Source organism: Balearica regulorum, chromosome 16, assembly GCF_011004875.1.
Source record: "Balearica regulorum gibbericeps isolate bBalReg1 chromosome 16, bBalReg1.pri, whole genome shotgun sequence".
NCBI classification, from domain to species: Eukaryota; Metazoa; Chordata; class Aves; order Gruiformes; family Gruidae; genus Balearica; species Balearica regulorum.
The window spans coordinates 10,562,581-10,576,938 of record NC_046199.1 but is presented as its reverse complement, the minus strand read 5'-3'; the positions used below and the strand labels follow the sequence as shown (position 1 = coordinate 10,576,938).

Genomic DNA, 14,358 nt, shown 5'->3' with positions numbered 1-14,358 from the left:
GGATCTGTGCTGGTTTCAAATAGTTTCCAGAACTGGTCACCCCCTTCTGTAAGAGATTAAAAAGGCATCGCTGAGAAGGGAGTGAGGGGGAAAGAGAACATGAGAAAATAAATATATAAAGGTATATAGTTACTTTTGGTTAGTCTCAATACGCAGTCCCGTCCCAGGGCGCCTTGTTCTGTGCTCATTTGAAGTATTAGTCACTTTTTCCATTAGAAGCTCTTATTCTAGGGGGATTTATAATGTATCTGTAAAATTGTCTCCAGGCTTTGCTTGGCATCTGAGCTCTCAATCCACGGACAGAATGTAAAGAAACTACAGTTGTTTGATTTATTGGGACAGGGCATGGGGAGGGAGGGAATTTTTCCATGCCTTGGTGGAAATAAATTCATATAGTGCCTTCAGTGCACAATCACTCACTGCTCCAGAAAATACACCGTTTGGGTGCAGTCTCACACTGGCAGAGAAAGAGAAGCAAATCAATGATTTTTTAATATCTCCCCGCCTGAGACCCAGCCCTCGGTTGTGGTTTCTCACCACGACCCACCCAGTCCACGGTCCTGCTGGGTGCGACACCCTGTCATACCACAGGGGTTTGGAAATCCTGCTCTTCACAAGCCTTTTTCAACCCTAATTTCCACAAGGGACATTTCTTAACCCTCTGCAGAGTCTTTCTTACAGAGTCCTGATTGTTTTTCCTGGGGAGGCCTATGACTCATTTAAGTTTTGCTTGTGTTTCTTAATACGCAATTGCTGAAAGTCAGCTGGCTGGGAGGGACGAGCAAGGGCTGTAGGTAACATCAGCACCTGAATGGCAGAGGTGATGGGGCAAAGCGAGAACTGAGAGGTGACAACACCCTTGGGATGCACAAATTCTGGGCTACAAACACCCCATCACCTAGCTCCTCTATGTTGTGGCTGAGCTTATTGCTCCTCTGCAGAGCAGCCCTGACCTGGGCCAACGTTCACCCAAATTTCTGCTGAAAACGGGCGGATCGGGAAGAAGGGAAGGATTAGGGGCAGGGACACACTGGGACCAGGGGGAGGGAGAGCCAGAACCTTCTCGCAGCCTCCCTGCAGCACCGACTGGCCAAGCAAGAGCCTAACGTGGACATTTCAAGGAAACAACAATGTAAAATAGGAACATGGCAAATTATTTATTCAAACTACAGCTGTCCCTCCCCCCTTGATTAGCAAACCGCCTGGGAGTCAGCCCTGATCTTCTTCAGACAGATGCATACGGCTCTCCTCCTCTATCTCTGCCACGAGCGCTCACTCCGTGGGGGGCTGAAGATCTAGTTGGTATTCGCATTGTGTAGCGGCTCCTTGAATTCACACGTTGTTCTGCTCTCCAAGTGGATCACAAACTTTTTCTTTGGGAGCACACACTGCAATGATGAATATGTTTGTTTTCTGCCTTTTTTTCCAGGGAAACATTTAGGCTGCAGCGTGCAAACACTTCCTTACACACTCACTCAACTACTTGCACCTAATAATAAAACAATCTCTATGAAGCACTGCAACTTGAATTCCTAATTTGATTTTTTTGGGGGGGTTGTTTCATGTTTCCGTTCATCGTTTATAAAAAGCCCCAGTGAAGTCTTGAGGAACAGACAGGAGAACATGTAAAGAAACATAGGAGTGTGCTGCAAAACTGACGGGGGAAATCCCAGCGCTAAAATCCTCGCCCCATCTAAGTCAGAGGCAAAGCATCCGCAGATCATAGAGAAGCCACAATTTCACCCCCGGGATTTCAGTAGTGGGAGACACGGCGCTTGGCAACATACAGGGAAGACTGTGAAGGGTTCAAAGTATCAAATGAAGCAGAGCAGAGACATGAGAGGAACAAAGGAAGTTCACGTCATTATAATTTATTGATGATCTTGGCCTGATCAGTGTTTTGTTTTAACACAACCCACCCTGAGCAGCAGTGAGTCCTGCAGGTCACTTGGCTGTACTGATGTGGAAGCGATGTGACTATTTACAGACAAAGTTAGCTTAAAAATTTTTTAAAAATAATGAAAAAGCACCAGGCTGGTGCACCCTCACCCAAGCACTTGCTGGGAACCAGCCAGGATCTCCTGACCTCACCCCATCAGAGCACGGCTCCAGGAATTCCCTCACCATAGTTCACATTTTTCCAGCTCTACCAATTCACCCAGCAAGTGCCATGGGAAATCGCTACGGCCAAGGCATCCAAACTTGCTTAAGAATGAGCCAAACTGATTCTTTTCTTCAAGGAGGAGGGTCTTAAGGAAAATAAAATGCTGGGGGTTCTTTGTCCCTGTATCTTGGATACAAGAAAACTCCCACGCTTGTCAGAAATAAGAACAGCACCGGCAGCTCATGGCTTTTTCTGATTCTTTTTTTTTTCCTCCAGTGTGTTTGAGTGTGTGCTTTAAAGCAGGATGACATAGTGATGGGTTTAAGAGACAGTGAGTGTTGAGGTGCCAATTTCTAATGTAATACAGGGTACAGCTTCTTTCTTCTGTGATCACGGGTGAAAAATCAAAAGAAATAATCCAGGAGACTAAATACACTGCCCGGCCATTCAACTCGCTCATAAATATGCCTAGTGAGACACTTTGTGCAAGAAAACCCCACCGCTTCTATTCTGCATTTGGTTTAACTACAAGTCAAATCTTCCACCCGCATCTTCCGATTGTGCTAGTCAGCGTTAACAGGGTTGTGTTCCCACCTTCTTCCCCTTCGATTTTAGGCTGATGGTTTACATTTAAAAACTAGCAGGTTCGCCTTTTTTTTTCGAACGGGAGATTCTCTCCCACGTTCAGCAAAGTGCCCGCTTGCCATCCCTTCGCAAAAACACACCGCTGTCACAGTAAGCAACTCCAAAACAAAGAGTTTTAACTAGACTCACCCCTTGGCACTGGCTTACTATTCACCAGAACTTAGCAGGAAACCTGCCCTTTCCTGCACGCTGCTCACGCTCCAAAATAACGCAAATTTGGAAGAAGTAAATGAAATTAAATACCTAGATGCTGTCATTTCCTTTTTAAGGCTCGAGAAGCCCTGAAGCCCATTAGCTATTGACAAGAAGGGGACCCTCCAGATCCAGCCTGGATGCACAGACACTCGGGGAACAACCAGACCTTTGTTTATCATGTACGCAGATGTCAAGAGGACGAGGAACCCGTGCCCAGCAGGGACCACACTGTCCGCACACCGGGAAGTTTATTCCTAAATAAATATATGTATATTTACAAGCACATTCTATCTAAGCACTTCATCCCGAGGAGGTTTGAAAGAATGTCTTCCGAGCCAGCACAAAGCCCTCCCGTGCGGGCGAGCAGGGTGGGATACGGGCGAGCCCTTTCTTGCAGCTGGATGTGGAAGAGGCTGAAGGTACCGGTGGGTTCCGCACGCCTGAAGTTTGGTTTGGTTTGCAACATCGCCACCAAGCCCGCCGGGACTCCTTTGACGGAGTGATTTTTTTTTTTTTTTAGTTGTATTTTATAAGCCCAAACTTATGAATTGAGAACTTTTTTCCTTTTTTTTTTTTTTTTTTCTTTTTTAAACATTTCTCCGAGTTTTAGGCATCACTAAATCCCCCCCCCCGCGGAGCAAAGCGTCCCCGCAGCGCAGCCTGACATCCCTCCACCTTCGTCCTCCGATACGAAGTTGAGGAGTGACCGGAGCCTTTACCGACCCCGGGGCAGCGGGCACCGAGGCGCTGGGGGGGCTTTTGTTCCCATCCCCATCTCGGGGAGCCGACACCCCCCCCCCCCCCGGCCCCGTTCTCCGCCGTTCCCCCCCCCCGGAACGCCTCCACTTACCAGCTGCAAAGTGCAGAGGAAAATCAGGGTGCAGCGCCCGGTGCAGCATCCCATGGTCCCCGAGCAGCGGGGCAGGGGCAGCCCGGCTCGCTACGGCCCCGCTACGGCCCCGCCGCCTCCCTGGGGCTCTCCGCGCCCCGGCCCGCAGCTGCCGCTCGCCGCCGCCGCCGGGAGGGAGCGGGCGGGGAGGGAGGGAGGGAGGCAAGGAGGGAAGGAGAGAGGGAGGGAGGGAGGTCGCGGCGGCTGCCGGAGCCCCTCCGGGAGCCGGGGAGGAGGCAGTGGGGCCACAGCTTAAAAGGGCAATGCCCCGCCGGCGGCTGCCGTCCCGAATGCTGGCAGGGCGTGCGGGGCGGGGGCTCGCTGCTGCCGCCGGGTTCCCCCCACCCCGGAGCCCTGGCAGGCGCGGTGGGATGCTCCCGGCCCCCCCGGGCAGAGCCCTCTCCCGGGAGGCTGAGCCAGGCAGCGCAGCCGGGGGCAGCTCTTTTTCCCTGGCGAGGGCTGGTAGGGCAGCCCCTGATTTTTTTATTTTTTTTTCCCGTGATGGGACGCTTCTCTCCCCCGCCCCCCCTCAGGCGGTGCTGGCTCTGCCGGGGCTGTCCGGTATGTGCCGGGGCAGCGGGGCGTGCTGCACAGGCAAGCCGTGCTGTGCACAAAGGGGACAGGCAGTTCTCTCCCGCTTCCACATATGCCCATCACCTTCCTCCCCGTGCAGGTGCTGGCATGCCCACCATAAAAATTGTGAAGCCCAGAATTAACCTAAAATACAATGGTTCTTCTCATAAAATTTGTCAGCGAAAGTGCACATGGAAGACAAACTCAGAAAGGGGGATAAGACAAGGAATTCTTTAAAATGCGCATTTGTGGGTATTTTAAAGTATGTACCCAGGTTTGTCAATGAATCACAGCTGACTAGTAGTAGAGGGATGTAGGGGAGCATCTCTCTTCTTCCAAGAAGAGCTTCTACCTGAGCAGCATCTATGAACCACTCACCATACCCTGTATCTGTCGAAAAGCAAGTAAGTCTACTTCAATTGCAAATAGTAGAGCAAATCCAGAAGCACACAACCACCTCCTTTACACACACGAGTCCTTCACATTGCCTCCAGTCCAGGAGGAGGAGCAGGGTCCAGAAGACATGGGATGATGTCAGCCCTCCCTGCCCTACGCGTTTGGTCAGCCCAAGGAGCAGGTCACACACCAGGCACTGTGACTGGGACAGACTTGTTGCTAAGCTCAACACAACAGGATAAGAAGCTTTGGGGAGACTCATCTGATGACGATGTCGTCTCTTTGCAATCTCCAGTGACTCTGACGGCTGCACGACAAGTTGCCCTGTTACTCTCAGGCTGTTCCTTCTTCCTCTGAAGTAAGTCAGGGTTTTGCTTCTGCCTCCAAAGCAGGGTGTGACTTCATACCATGAGTGACCAGTTCTGCTTTCCTTTTAAATAAGCATGCCACACTGCTCATTGTGTGGTGGTGTGAGGAGGAGACAGTAGCTGCAATGACAGAGGCTCTATCATTTTACTCAAGGAAAGCATTGCCTGACTATACCCCAAAGAAGCAGGATTAGTCCAAAAGTGCTACGAATGTTAAAAACCTTATATTAACAAGATTATTGTTATTCAAATCAGCCACAGGGAGAAACAGAACAAACAAACAAGCAAACTCTGAATACCTAAGATTAGGAGACTCTGAATTGATCACAAATCCTACTGGTTTTAAATGGTAAAGTACATTGATTATCTGACCTGTGCACTGCACGTAACCAGGGCATCAATTAATGCAGTCAGATACAATAAAACACATTTTATTATAGGTGAAAGGAATACACCCAGAGAAGAAACCAATTTACTTCGCTCAGAAAGCTGCAGACTGAAGCAGCTTTGGCAGTATTTGTATTCCCAGGAAGATGGTATTTGGGTGGTGGAGGCAATAGAAACAAAAACCAGGTTGGGTTTTTTTTAATGAATGCGGATGATACATTCCTTACAAACTGCATAGGGCAGTCTCACTCTGCACTGTAGGGTCAGGCAACCTGACATCAGAATTAAAACAGGAGCTGAAGGCTGCCAAAAGCAGGCTGGGGTTAGGCTGGTTTGTGTTATGTGCTCTGGAAACCGCTGGGAACAGCATGGGAACGGCTGGGCTGTAGCCATGCACGCTAGTACCTGGCCTTTGTGCCATTTCTTAAGCTTTCCTGCATCTCTTGTACTGCCTCCTGCTTCTAAAAACCTCCCATAAGCATAGCTATTTTCCAACTCAGTTGTACTACAAAGGAGACATCATGTGAAACAGCAAAAGGTATTGCTGCTGAAATACTAAGTTTGACATAAACAGCATTTTTTCCACCTGCACTTTTATCTTGATAAGCTAAATAGAAGGCAACCATGCGTTGGCTGGTACTCCACATGCATCTGAAAGAACATGCAGTGACTCTCCTTAGCTTATTAAGGGTGAAACCACAGGGACGACATAACCTGTATTTCAAAGAGAGAGACTTAAAACTCCCAGAGCCTGATCTTGTAATCTTCATTCGTATGATTTCTTATCCACATTGGTATAGCAGGAGGCCTGGACACAGAGGGGATCTACCTTTAAACATCCAAGTAGCCTGACTGGTTTTAGTGGGGCTACTCCCACGTTGAAAGTTGGATGCTTGCTGCAGTACTGTAGTCTCCAACCTCTTCTGACTGTGGGCACCAGTGAAGGTGCGCTGAGATTGAGTCTCCTGACAACAGGTTTGGTTTTTTGGTTACTCTTTGCAGACCAATTAAAGTGTCTCCTGCAGACTTCCAGAAAATATTTTATTTCCACGAGATGAAATATTAACTTCACTGAATTTGGACCTAAGTCAATAAAACATGTAGAACATAGATCCTAGTTAGGTTTATTTAATTAGTAGGTGGATTATCAAGGCACCATTGGATGAGGCAGCCCAGAGGCTGCCAAAACACAGTGCCATCACTGATGTGCAGTGCACCCCCAGTGATCCCCCATGCACCACTACACAGTGGCACTCGGCTTGGCATGGCCACAGCAGCCACCAGCAACTCCTAAAAATGGGGCAAAGACCTGACCCATCAGCGTTCCTGCATGAGTGCTGCAGGGCCACACACCTATCCTGAGAGTTTAAGTCACAAATCCAACTACAACTTTAAATTAGCAAAAAAGAAAGCAAGCCAAAATTGCTCAGTATTCTGAATTTTTGACTTCCCAAGTATAACCTCGCCCTAAGCTTTTGACAGAAAAAATGTTGCTTTGAGAGCCCAGTCTGGATGTCAAGAAGGAATTCTGATTAAGAGGTTTTGGATGGGATCTGAGGGATTCTCAGCAGGGATATCAATCCCTGACGTGTGTACACAGAGCAAGGCAATAGCAGGCACCTCCATCCCTCTCCATCAGACAGCCATCAGGAGAGGACCAAGACAAAGGAATTAGTCAAGCAGTCATTATTGCAGTCCTCTCCAAATGCTGCCCCACGGGTATGTTTAAGAGATCCTAGTTGTTTCTTTTTTCTTCTAATTCCCAAGGATGCCCCTTCACTTTAAGATCCTGATGCACGTGCTGGTCAGGTCCTGACTTCATGGAGGAATGAAATCCAGTTGGGAATTATCCTCAGGTTCAAATGATGCTCCAGAGACCAAACATCCCTGTTCCTAGCCAGTGCTTGAATCAAGAACCTCTTCCCATCCAAATTTCTTGTGCTGAGGGGGTTGCATGGATCCAGCTGCACTGCTAGGGGAGATTAACCTGCAACAACGGGACCTTGTTATCACTTGTTCTTGGCTGATTACACCCAAATTGCTTCAAGAAGTCACAGGTTTACTTCAGAAGAACTTAAGAAGCAAAGTTAGCAAGCCTGAAACAAAGCAGCAGTATCTTACCACAGCGCTCTCGTACCCACAGCCTCCTCGCTCTGACAGATCAAGATGAGCAATAGAGGCTAAAAGTATTAGCTGGGGACACGTCTCTTCGCAGCCCAAACCCTGTAATTGTCACAGCTGCTGAAAGCTATAGATGGCCTTACATCCCACGATACACGTGGGGTGCATTATTCCACTCAGTTCATTTATATTCACCTCCTTTCCATTTTAATAACATCATCTGGGTTACGGTGCCTTTACAGATGTCTGATCAAATGCAGTGGTGTCCGAGTCCTTCAACCTTAGCAATCCAAGAGGCAAAAGGTGCCTGTCCCAGTGCTTTATGGCCTTACGAGCTAATCAGCCAGCCCGGTCCCCTCCTTCAGGGCAGACAGCAGCCTCCCCAAGGTGGCATGTCGCATCGTATTTCTTTATCACAAATTAGAAGTAAAACCCGCTGCCAGTCATCTGACTGATGGCAGTTTTCCACTGTGCACAGCAATATTTCACAGGGGACACGTTCAAAACGATCAATCGGAAAGTCTTCACGTAAGAGGTGGGTGAGCTGTGAAGCTTCCTGCAACAGGACACTGTGGATACTCAAAATGTATCCGGGTACAAATGGATTAGGATAAATCATCTTCCTGGGTGGGAGGAGGAAAGGGCACTAGCCTCTGTCCTCCTCAAAAGAGTACTTTGATGCAGTGACAGGACCTCACTGCTGGTCACCAGAGGTTGCCACTGCTCACCTTGGGCAGCCAGGTCTGGCTACAAGAACTGGACTTTGTGATATTCCCATGTGTCTTACTGGAGACTTTTTACATAGAAAAGGATTACTGAACCAGCTAGAAAGAGAGGGAGATCGTGAAAAAAGGGCAAGGACTTTTGACTTTCTAATTTTAAACCTGTAATTTTTCAAACCTCCCATTACCCTGGGGTAGTAACTACAGAGTTGTTACAGAGCTCAGCTGCTCCGGGACCGTAGCCAGCCAAAGCCAAGACTATCAAAGTAGAAGACCTAAGAGCGGTGGCAATAGCAGAGACATGTCCTTCTTGTTTCCAGAGGGACCGGAGAGGCAGAGAAGCACAAACCGAGCAGCACCGCAGTGGTACACCCGCAGCAGGTGATGTCCAAAGGAACCACACTTGTCCCCTCCTTTTGCAGCCCGGTGAATACATCACAGAGAAAAACATCCCTGTGAGAGCAAAGCACAATGTTTCAAAAATTGTTCTCATCACTATACAAGAAAGGAAACAATCTCAATGACTTTTATGCTTTGAACTGGTTCCCCAGCAGCCCAGGGCAATCTGTAAAATTTATCAGAACTGGTGTGTGAAATGTGTCATTTCTCTCTGATCCCTGTGAAGTCTTGGATGTTGCAGGGGGAGGCAGCTCCTAATCAGGCTTTTCGGCATTTCTACACCACCATCATCTACATTCTACATTTGTAATTCCCTAATATTAACTTGCTGAGCTGCACAACAAATTCTCATCATGCTTTGATGAGCAAGTGGAGGATGGCAGAGGTGGAAGGCAGATTGACTCGGCTCTCTGGTATGTCAGAATAATAGCAAGGTGAATGCTTTGTCCACATCTAGCTGATACAGGTACCTTGTTTGTACGATCAAGGGCTTGTATGAAAGAAACAGGGCTGGTATTATATCACACTGCATTTTTCACCCCCTGGATCAAACGCACAGGCACCCATTTACAGCTACGGTGGAGTCAAGGTTCAAATTCACACTTTTACAGCTTTAGTAAGATGCCTTGAAAATTCCACCATAACGTCCCACAAGCAGCCTTTCAAGTAACTCTTTTTCTACTTCCCCATGACTATAAAGGAAAGACAGAGAGACAGAGGCACCCTGGAACCTGCCAGCACTTTTGTTAGTCTGCGGGAGGGAGTCTTGTGCCACAGGCCATCACCTCACCTGAGCAGCAGCACGGAAGAGCATCCCTTGTTCACTGAAATTCCCAGTCTGTCTTATTTACAACCTGGGGGCCGAGAACATGAAACAACCACTGCACTACTTTGGGAAGAGCTGCTCAAATTAGGGTGATAGCAGCTCTGAGGATTGCGTGTCAGTGGTCCCGGGTAAACGGTGCAGGTGCTTTCATAGGCACGGCCTTGGGTAGGGAGGGGGCAGTGCCCGAAGGGTTAATTCACGTAGGAAAAGCAAGCGGTCACAGCTGACATCCCAGCATCTCAGCCCATGCAATCTGAGTAGCTGGCATGACTGCAGTCACATTTCCAGCTGCAATTTCACTAGGCAGAGTAACCAAGAAGTAATTCAATGCAGCTGCCAAGGTCCCTGGGTATTGATACCAAGTGATTATCCAAGGTTTCCATGCAACAGTTGCATTTCTCAAATGATATGGCAAAAAGAGAGCCTAAAGGGTGAGAGCAGTCTCCAATTTTGGGCAGTGGCTTAGGGCACTCTTGTTTAGACAAGCTGCTCCCCCGTTTGCTCAGGAATGAATTTTTTCCTCTCAAATGATTACGAACTTCCCCGAGTCAATTTAACAAGTCTCATGTGATACGATGAAGAAGAAATCAATAACAAGTTTCTTTTAGAGCGTCTTTTGAAGGACATCTACAGCAGCGCATGCACGAGCGTAGGGTGTCAGGAGCCGGCGTATATGAGCACTGCTCTGAGGTAGGTGGTATGAAATCTGCAGTCAGAAGCTATTCAAACACATGCGTATCCAAAACAGAGCTACTTCTCTGCCATGTTTTCACTGATATTCTTTCCAATCCCAGCTAGCGAGAGATAATATTTATTAAGAAGTCAGCAGTGTCAGGTGCCACCAGGTTGAAGGAGCACTTTTTTTTACACACATTTACTTTAGAAAGAATTAATTGCCTTGGAAATAAGCCACTTGAACCAGCCTCCCAAAGTTCATTCTGAATGTCACAGGGTAGATACAGGCAGCTAGCAGCACTTCCAGGCTTCTTCATCCTGCCCTGGCCATGCTACATGGCCACTTTGGTAGCCTCAAACTGTGATGTGATGCATACGTGACATTAACACAAAATTAAAGCTGTGTGTTCTAATAGCTGCTTGTTAAATAAAAGCTTTTGCTTTTCTGTTTGCTGTTTTAACATCAGAGGTAAGGCTTTCTGCTGTCTAATAGGAAGACTTCCCAAATTTTGTCTCATTCCTGAAATGAAAAAAAATGTCCGCAGGCAGAAGGTCTGATGGGGGTCTCTAAATACAACTAGCTGCTAAAGCTTTCCTTTAGCTCTAGCTATGAAGTGAAGAAACAATGAAAGGATGTCTTAGTAACCTGATTGATAGTAAAATGGATGCATTAAATTGCACTCCTGGCTGCATGGAGGAGTGGGCACGGTGAGCTCAAATCAGAAGTGAATTCCCTATAAATATGCAGTGGAACGGTGGGGGTTGATTACTCTCCTGATCTTGTCTGTGCTTTGAAGAGCTGGACATGAAATTCAGCGCCGGAGGCTGCGGCGTGTGATCCATAGTGTAGGCAGGACTCCTGGTTTTAGCTGTAGGACTAAACTCCCACCTGAACTCTGACTTCTCTTGCCTGAGCACGAGTAGGGCTGTACTGGTAACTGGATGTGTCAAGATAACTGAAGAAATGGATCAGAAAAGCCCTTATACATGGGTTTCTCAGCTGAAAAGGCAGGACAAAGTAATGTTCCCTTGTGCAACGAGAGGGAAATGACTATTTTGTTAAGTGCACGTGGCATTTATATAACCTAATGGCAATATTCATTGTAGCTGGGTAAGGTTGCTATGCTGTGGCTGCCAAATGCAATGAATATCAATAGCCCTGAATGCTATAATGAATAAAAAAATAAATCTTGTTTATTCAGCATAATAAATAATAATAAAAATAAACATTTCATAACAACTGATGCTTCATCCCATGGCAGAAAATATTTCACATATTATTTTTCTAGTATTTTTTTATGTGGTGTAATGTTAGTAGCAATGAGCTTCTGTCAACATTTACAAAAATAAGACACCCCCGAAGTCACTCTGAGTTCTCAAGCCCGTTAAGCTGAAAATGAGATCCAGTCTTTGGTGGCTCAGGTGACAACCTGCTTACAGCTCACAGGGTGCTATTCAGAGCATGCAACACACAGAATTGCCAAAAAACCCTCCAAGAAAAGGCTGTTATCACATTCCCATCAATTAACGAGACTACTCAGGGAGCTAAAAGGGCTGAGTTCAGGGTTTTATTATTATTCACAGTCATAAGTAATGACAACACAGAACATGGATGGTGACATTTATCATGCAAACAGGTCTATGCCTTGCTCCTTGCTCTTCAGATTTATTAAATGGATGTATCTAACAAGGGTATCTACATTTCTTTTTGTTCTCCCTCAATTTAAGCCTCATGACATCCTGCACGTTATTCTGATATAGTGGCTAATCCCAGGTCTGTTGGGAGAGAAAAAGGCTACAAAAATCCACGGCTTCTCAGTCCACAAGAAGTGCTGCTAGTACCGGGTATTTTATTCAGCCCACATAGGTGTTAATAAACAAGTCAAAATAGAGGGTTGTGGTTTCTCTTTTTCCTTTAATATTTGAAGATTTATGAGGAATGCCTCCCAACACCATGCTCATGCTGCCAGCTATTCTAGAAGAGAACTTTTCAGGTATTTTTGTGGAATTTAAAATGAGTGGTAATGCTGCTTCATTTATGTGAGGGACTGCAATATTTAAAAATCAAGTCTTATTAATAGATTAGAAAGGGTTCAGGAAATCTGTAAAAGAGGAAGAAGTGAAAATGAATGCTCTTTGGCTTAAATCCTGCTCCAGAGACTTTTTTTTTTTTTTAACCTAAGAAGTTTCAAAGCCATCATTCAAAATTATAACATTACAAGCAAAATTGCACTGTAGGTAGGTTACCTTAATAAGCTTTCGCTTGCTAATAGTCTTCCTCACTGCAATTATGACACATGTGTTTATGAAATCTTTGCAGACTTGGGCTCTAGTTGTTTTCCGTGCCCTCCAGTCGGACTGCCCTTTCCATGTTTGAGTATTATCCTTTTGCAGCCAAGTAAAACGATTTCTATCTGACAAATCTGAATGTGGAAAACAGCTCAAAGAGGCTATGCCTACCTTATATTTTATTATTTTATCCTGTATTTTGTTCCTTATCGTCACATTTCATATGTCCTCAACAGTGGGCATAATAACTATAACAACAGCAATTGTACTAAAAATATCTGTAATTTAGTTTTAAGTTAGAATCAATTCATAACTAGAGAAAGGGAAAAAGTAGGGAATACAATGCAGGACACCTTTGTAAATGTTTCTTGTTGGCTTTATCTATTACCTTAGAATAGGTATTTGTCACACATTGCAGAGATAGGAAAAGAGCTATGCATCCATCCCAAATTCTGGGAACAGAGCAAACTGGATTTTCCAGGGAATGGCGTGCATTTATTTCCTTGCTAAGAAAGGCAAACGTTTGTGGCCTCCCTTCATTCGTACTGAAAACCAGACAGTGCTATCCTGCAGGCTTCCCTCATGTGGGTCGGTCTGCTGCTCACTGCGCATCACGGGTTGAAGACGACTCCTGGTTCAGGGCAAAATGCAGTATTACTACAGGGAAAACAGAAGCACAATTTTGTGCTTCTTTGGTAGTAGCAATTCTGATCCCAGAAAGACAAAGCTGCCACTGCAAGAGTTTGCTGCCCAGACTGAGCATGAACACACATGTTTGGTAAATTAAGACCACGGGAGGCATCAGTCTCCCAGCCCTGCACCGCAACGGATAGAAAATGTTGCCCAACACTGCTCCCCTGAGGCTGCAAGCACAAGTATTGAACATGCAACGCGTGCCCTTCCACACCCGCTGCGGAATCACCACCGACACCAACCACTGGACTGTCTACCAATTATAACGGAAAAACTAAGATTAATATTCTCATTAGAGCCGATAATACAGCGTCTGTATAATGGGAACCTCATTGCCCATTAGTTCATGTTTACCAGAAAATAATGGTGATTATCAGAAGAGATTGCTTTCTCCTTAACTGGAAGAGCAAATTATTTAAGCCGAGTTTGCTTTATATTTCGTACCCCTCCCTCTGTCCTTCGTGCACAGGCACATTTAAGGGCCCATTATCTTCCCATTGATGCAACGGGGTTATGTATGTAGCTACCATTAATGGTAATGAAAACGGCTCCTGTTCATCTCCCGTGCACTGATAGTAAGATAATAGCCTACTTATTAAATACGAAGGCCAGACTAGGAGTTGCACTGAAAACGAGCGGCACATTGTCTCTGTGGGATTCATATGTAAATGCTAAAGCATTGCTCTGCGCCTGCAGTTGATGATTAAAAAGAAATCAGTGATAGCATAAATGCTCCCTCCTGGCACATGCCTCCAACCACCACAGAGCAGCTCCAGGTCCTTTTTCCATCCCATACACCCTCACTTTTGGAAAATATCTGGAAAGCAACAGATGGAGATTGTTCTCCGACACCACACGAAGCGAGGTTTGTGCTTTCAGCCTCTCAACCCGCTCTCCCAGCTGAACAGCAAGGTGCAGCTTCGACTCCAAACTCCCCTCTCAGCTCACAGAAATAACTGACTGAAAAAAAAAAAAAAAAACCAAAACCCAGCATGATTTGACAGAATTCAACTTTATGGGCAACAACCAAAGCGAAACTCTCTCATAGGGGCCGGGGATTCGGCCGAGGCCCCGGG

General features: G+C 46.3%; 1 protein-coding gene across 2 annotated transcripts in view; it reads right to left on the bottom strand.

Moving 5' to 3' along the window:
• The window catches only part of NKAIN4 (sodium/potassium transporting ATPase interacting 4), a 53,356-nt gene extending 49,113 nt beyond the window's left edge, over positions 1-4,243 (bottom strand). Inside the window, exon 1 of one of the 2 annotated variants that reach the window (XM_075768688.1) lies at positions 3,795-4,243. In XM_075768688.1, the coding sequence (XP_075624803.1) occupies positions 3,795-3,848 (54 nt within the window). In that variant the 5' untranslated portion in view covers positions 3,849-4,243. The remainder of the gene's footprint in view (positions 1-3,794) is intronic. The other variant, XM_075768689.1, reaches the window with a different exon arrangement.
• Positions 4,244-14,358: the final 10,115 nt, after the last annotated feature.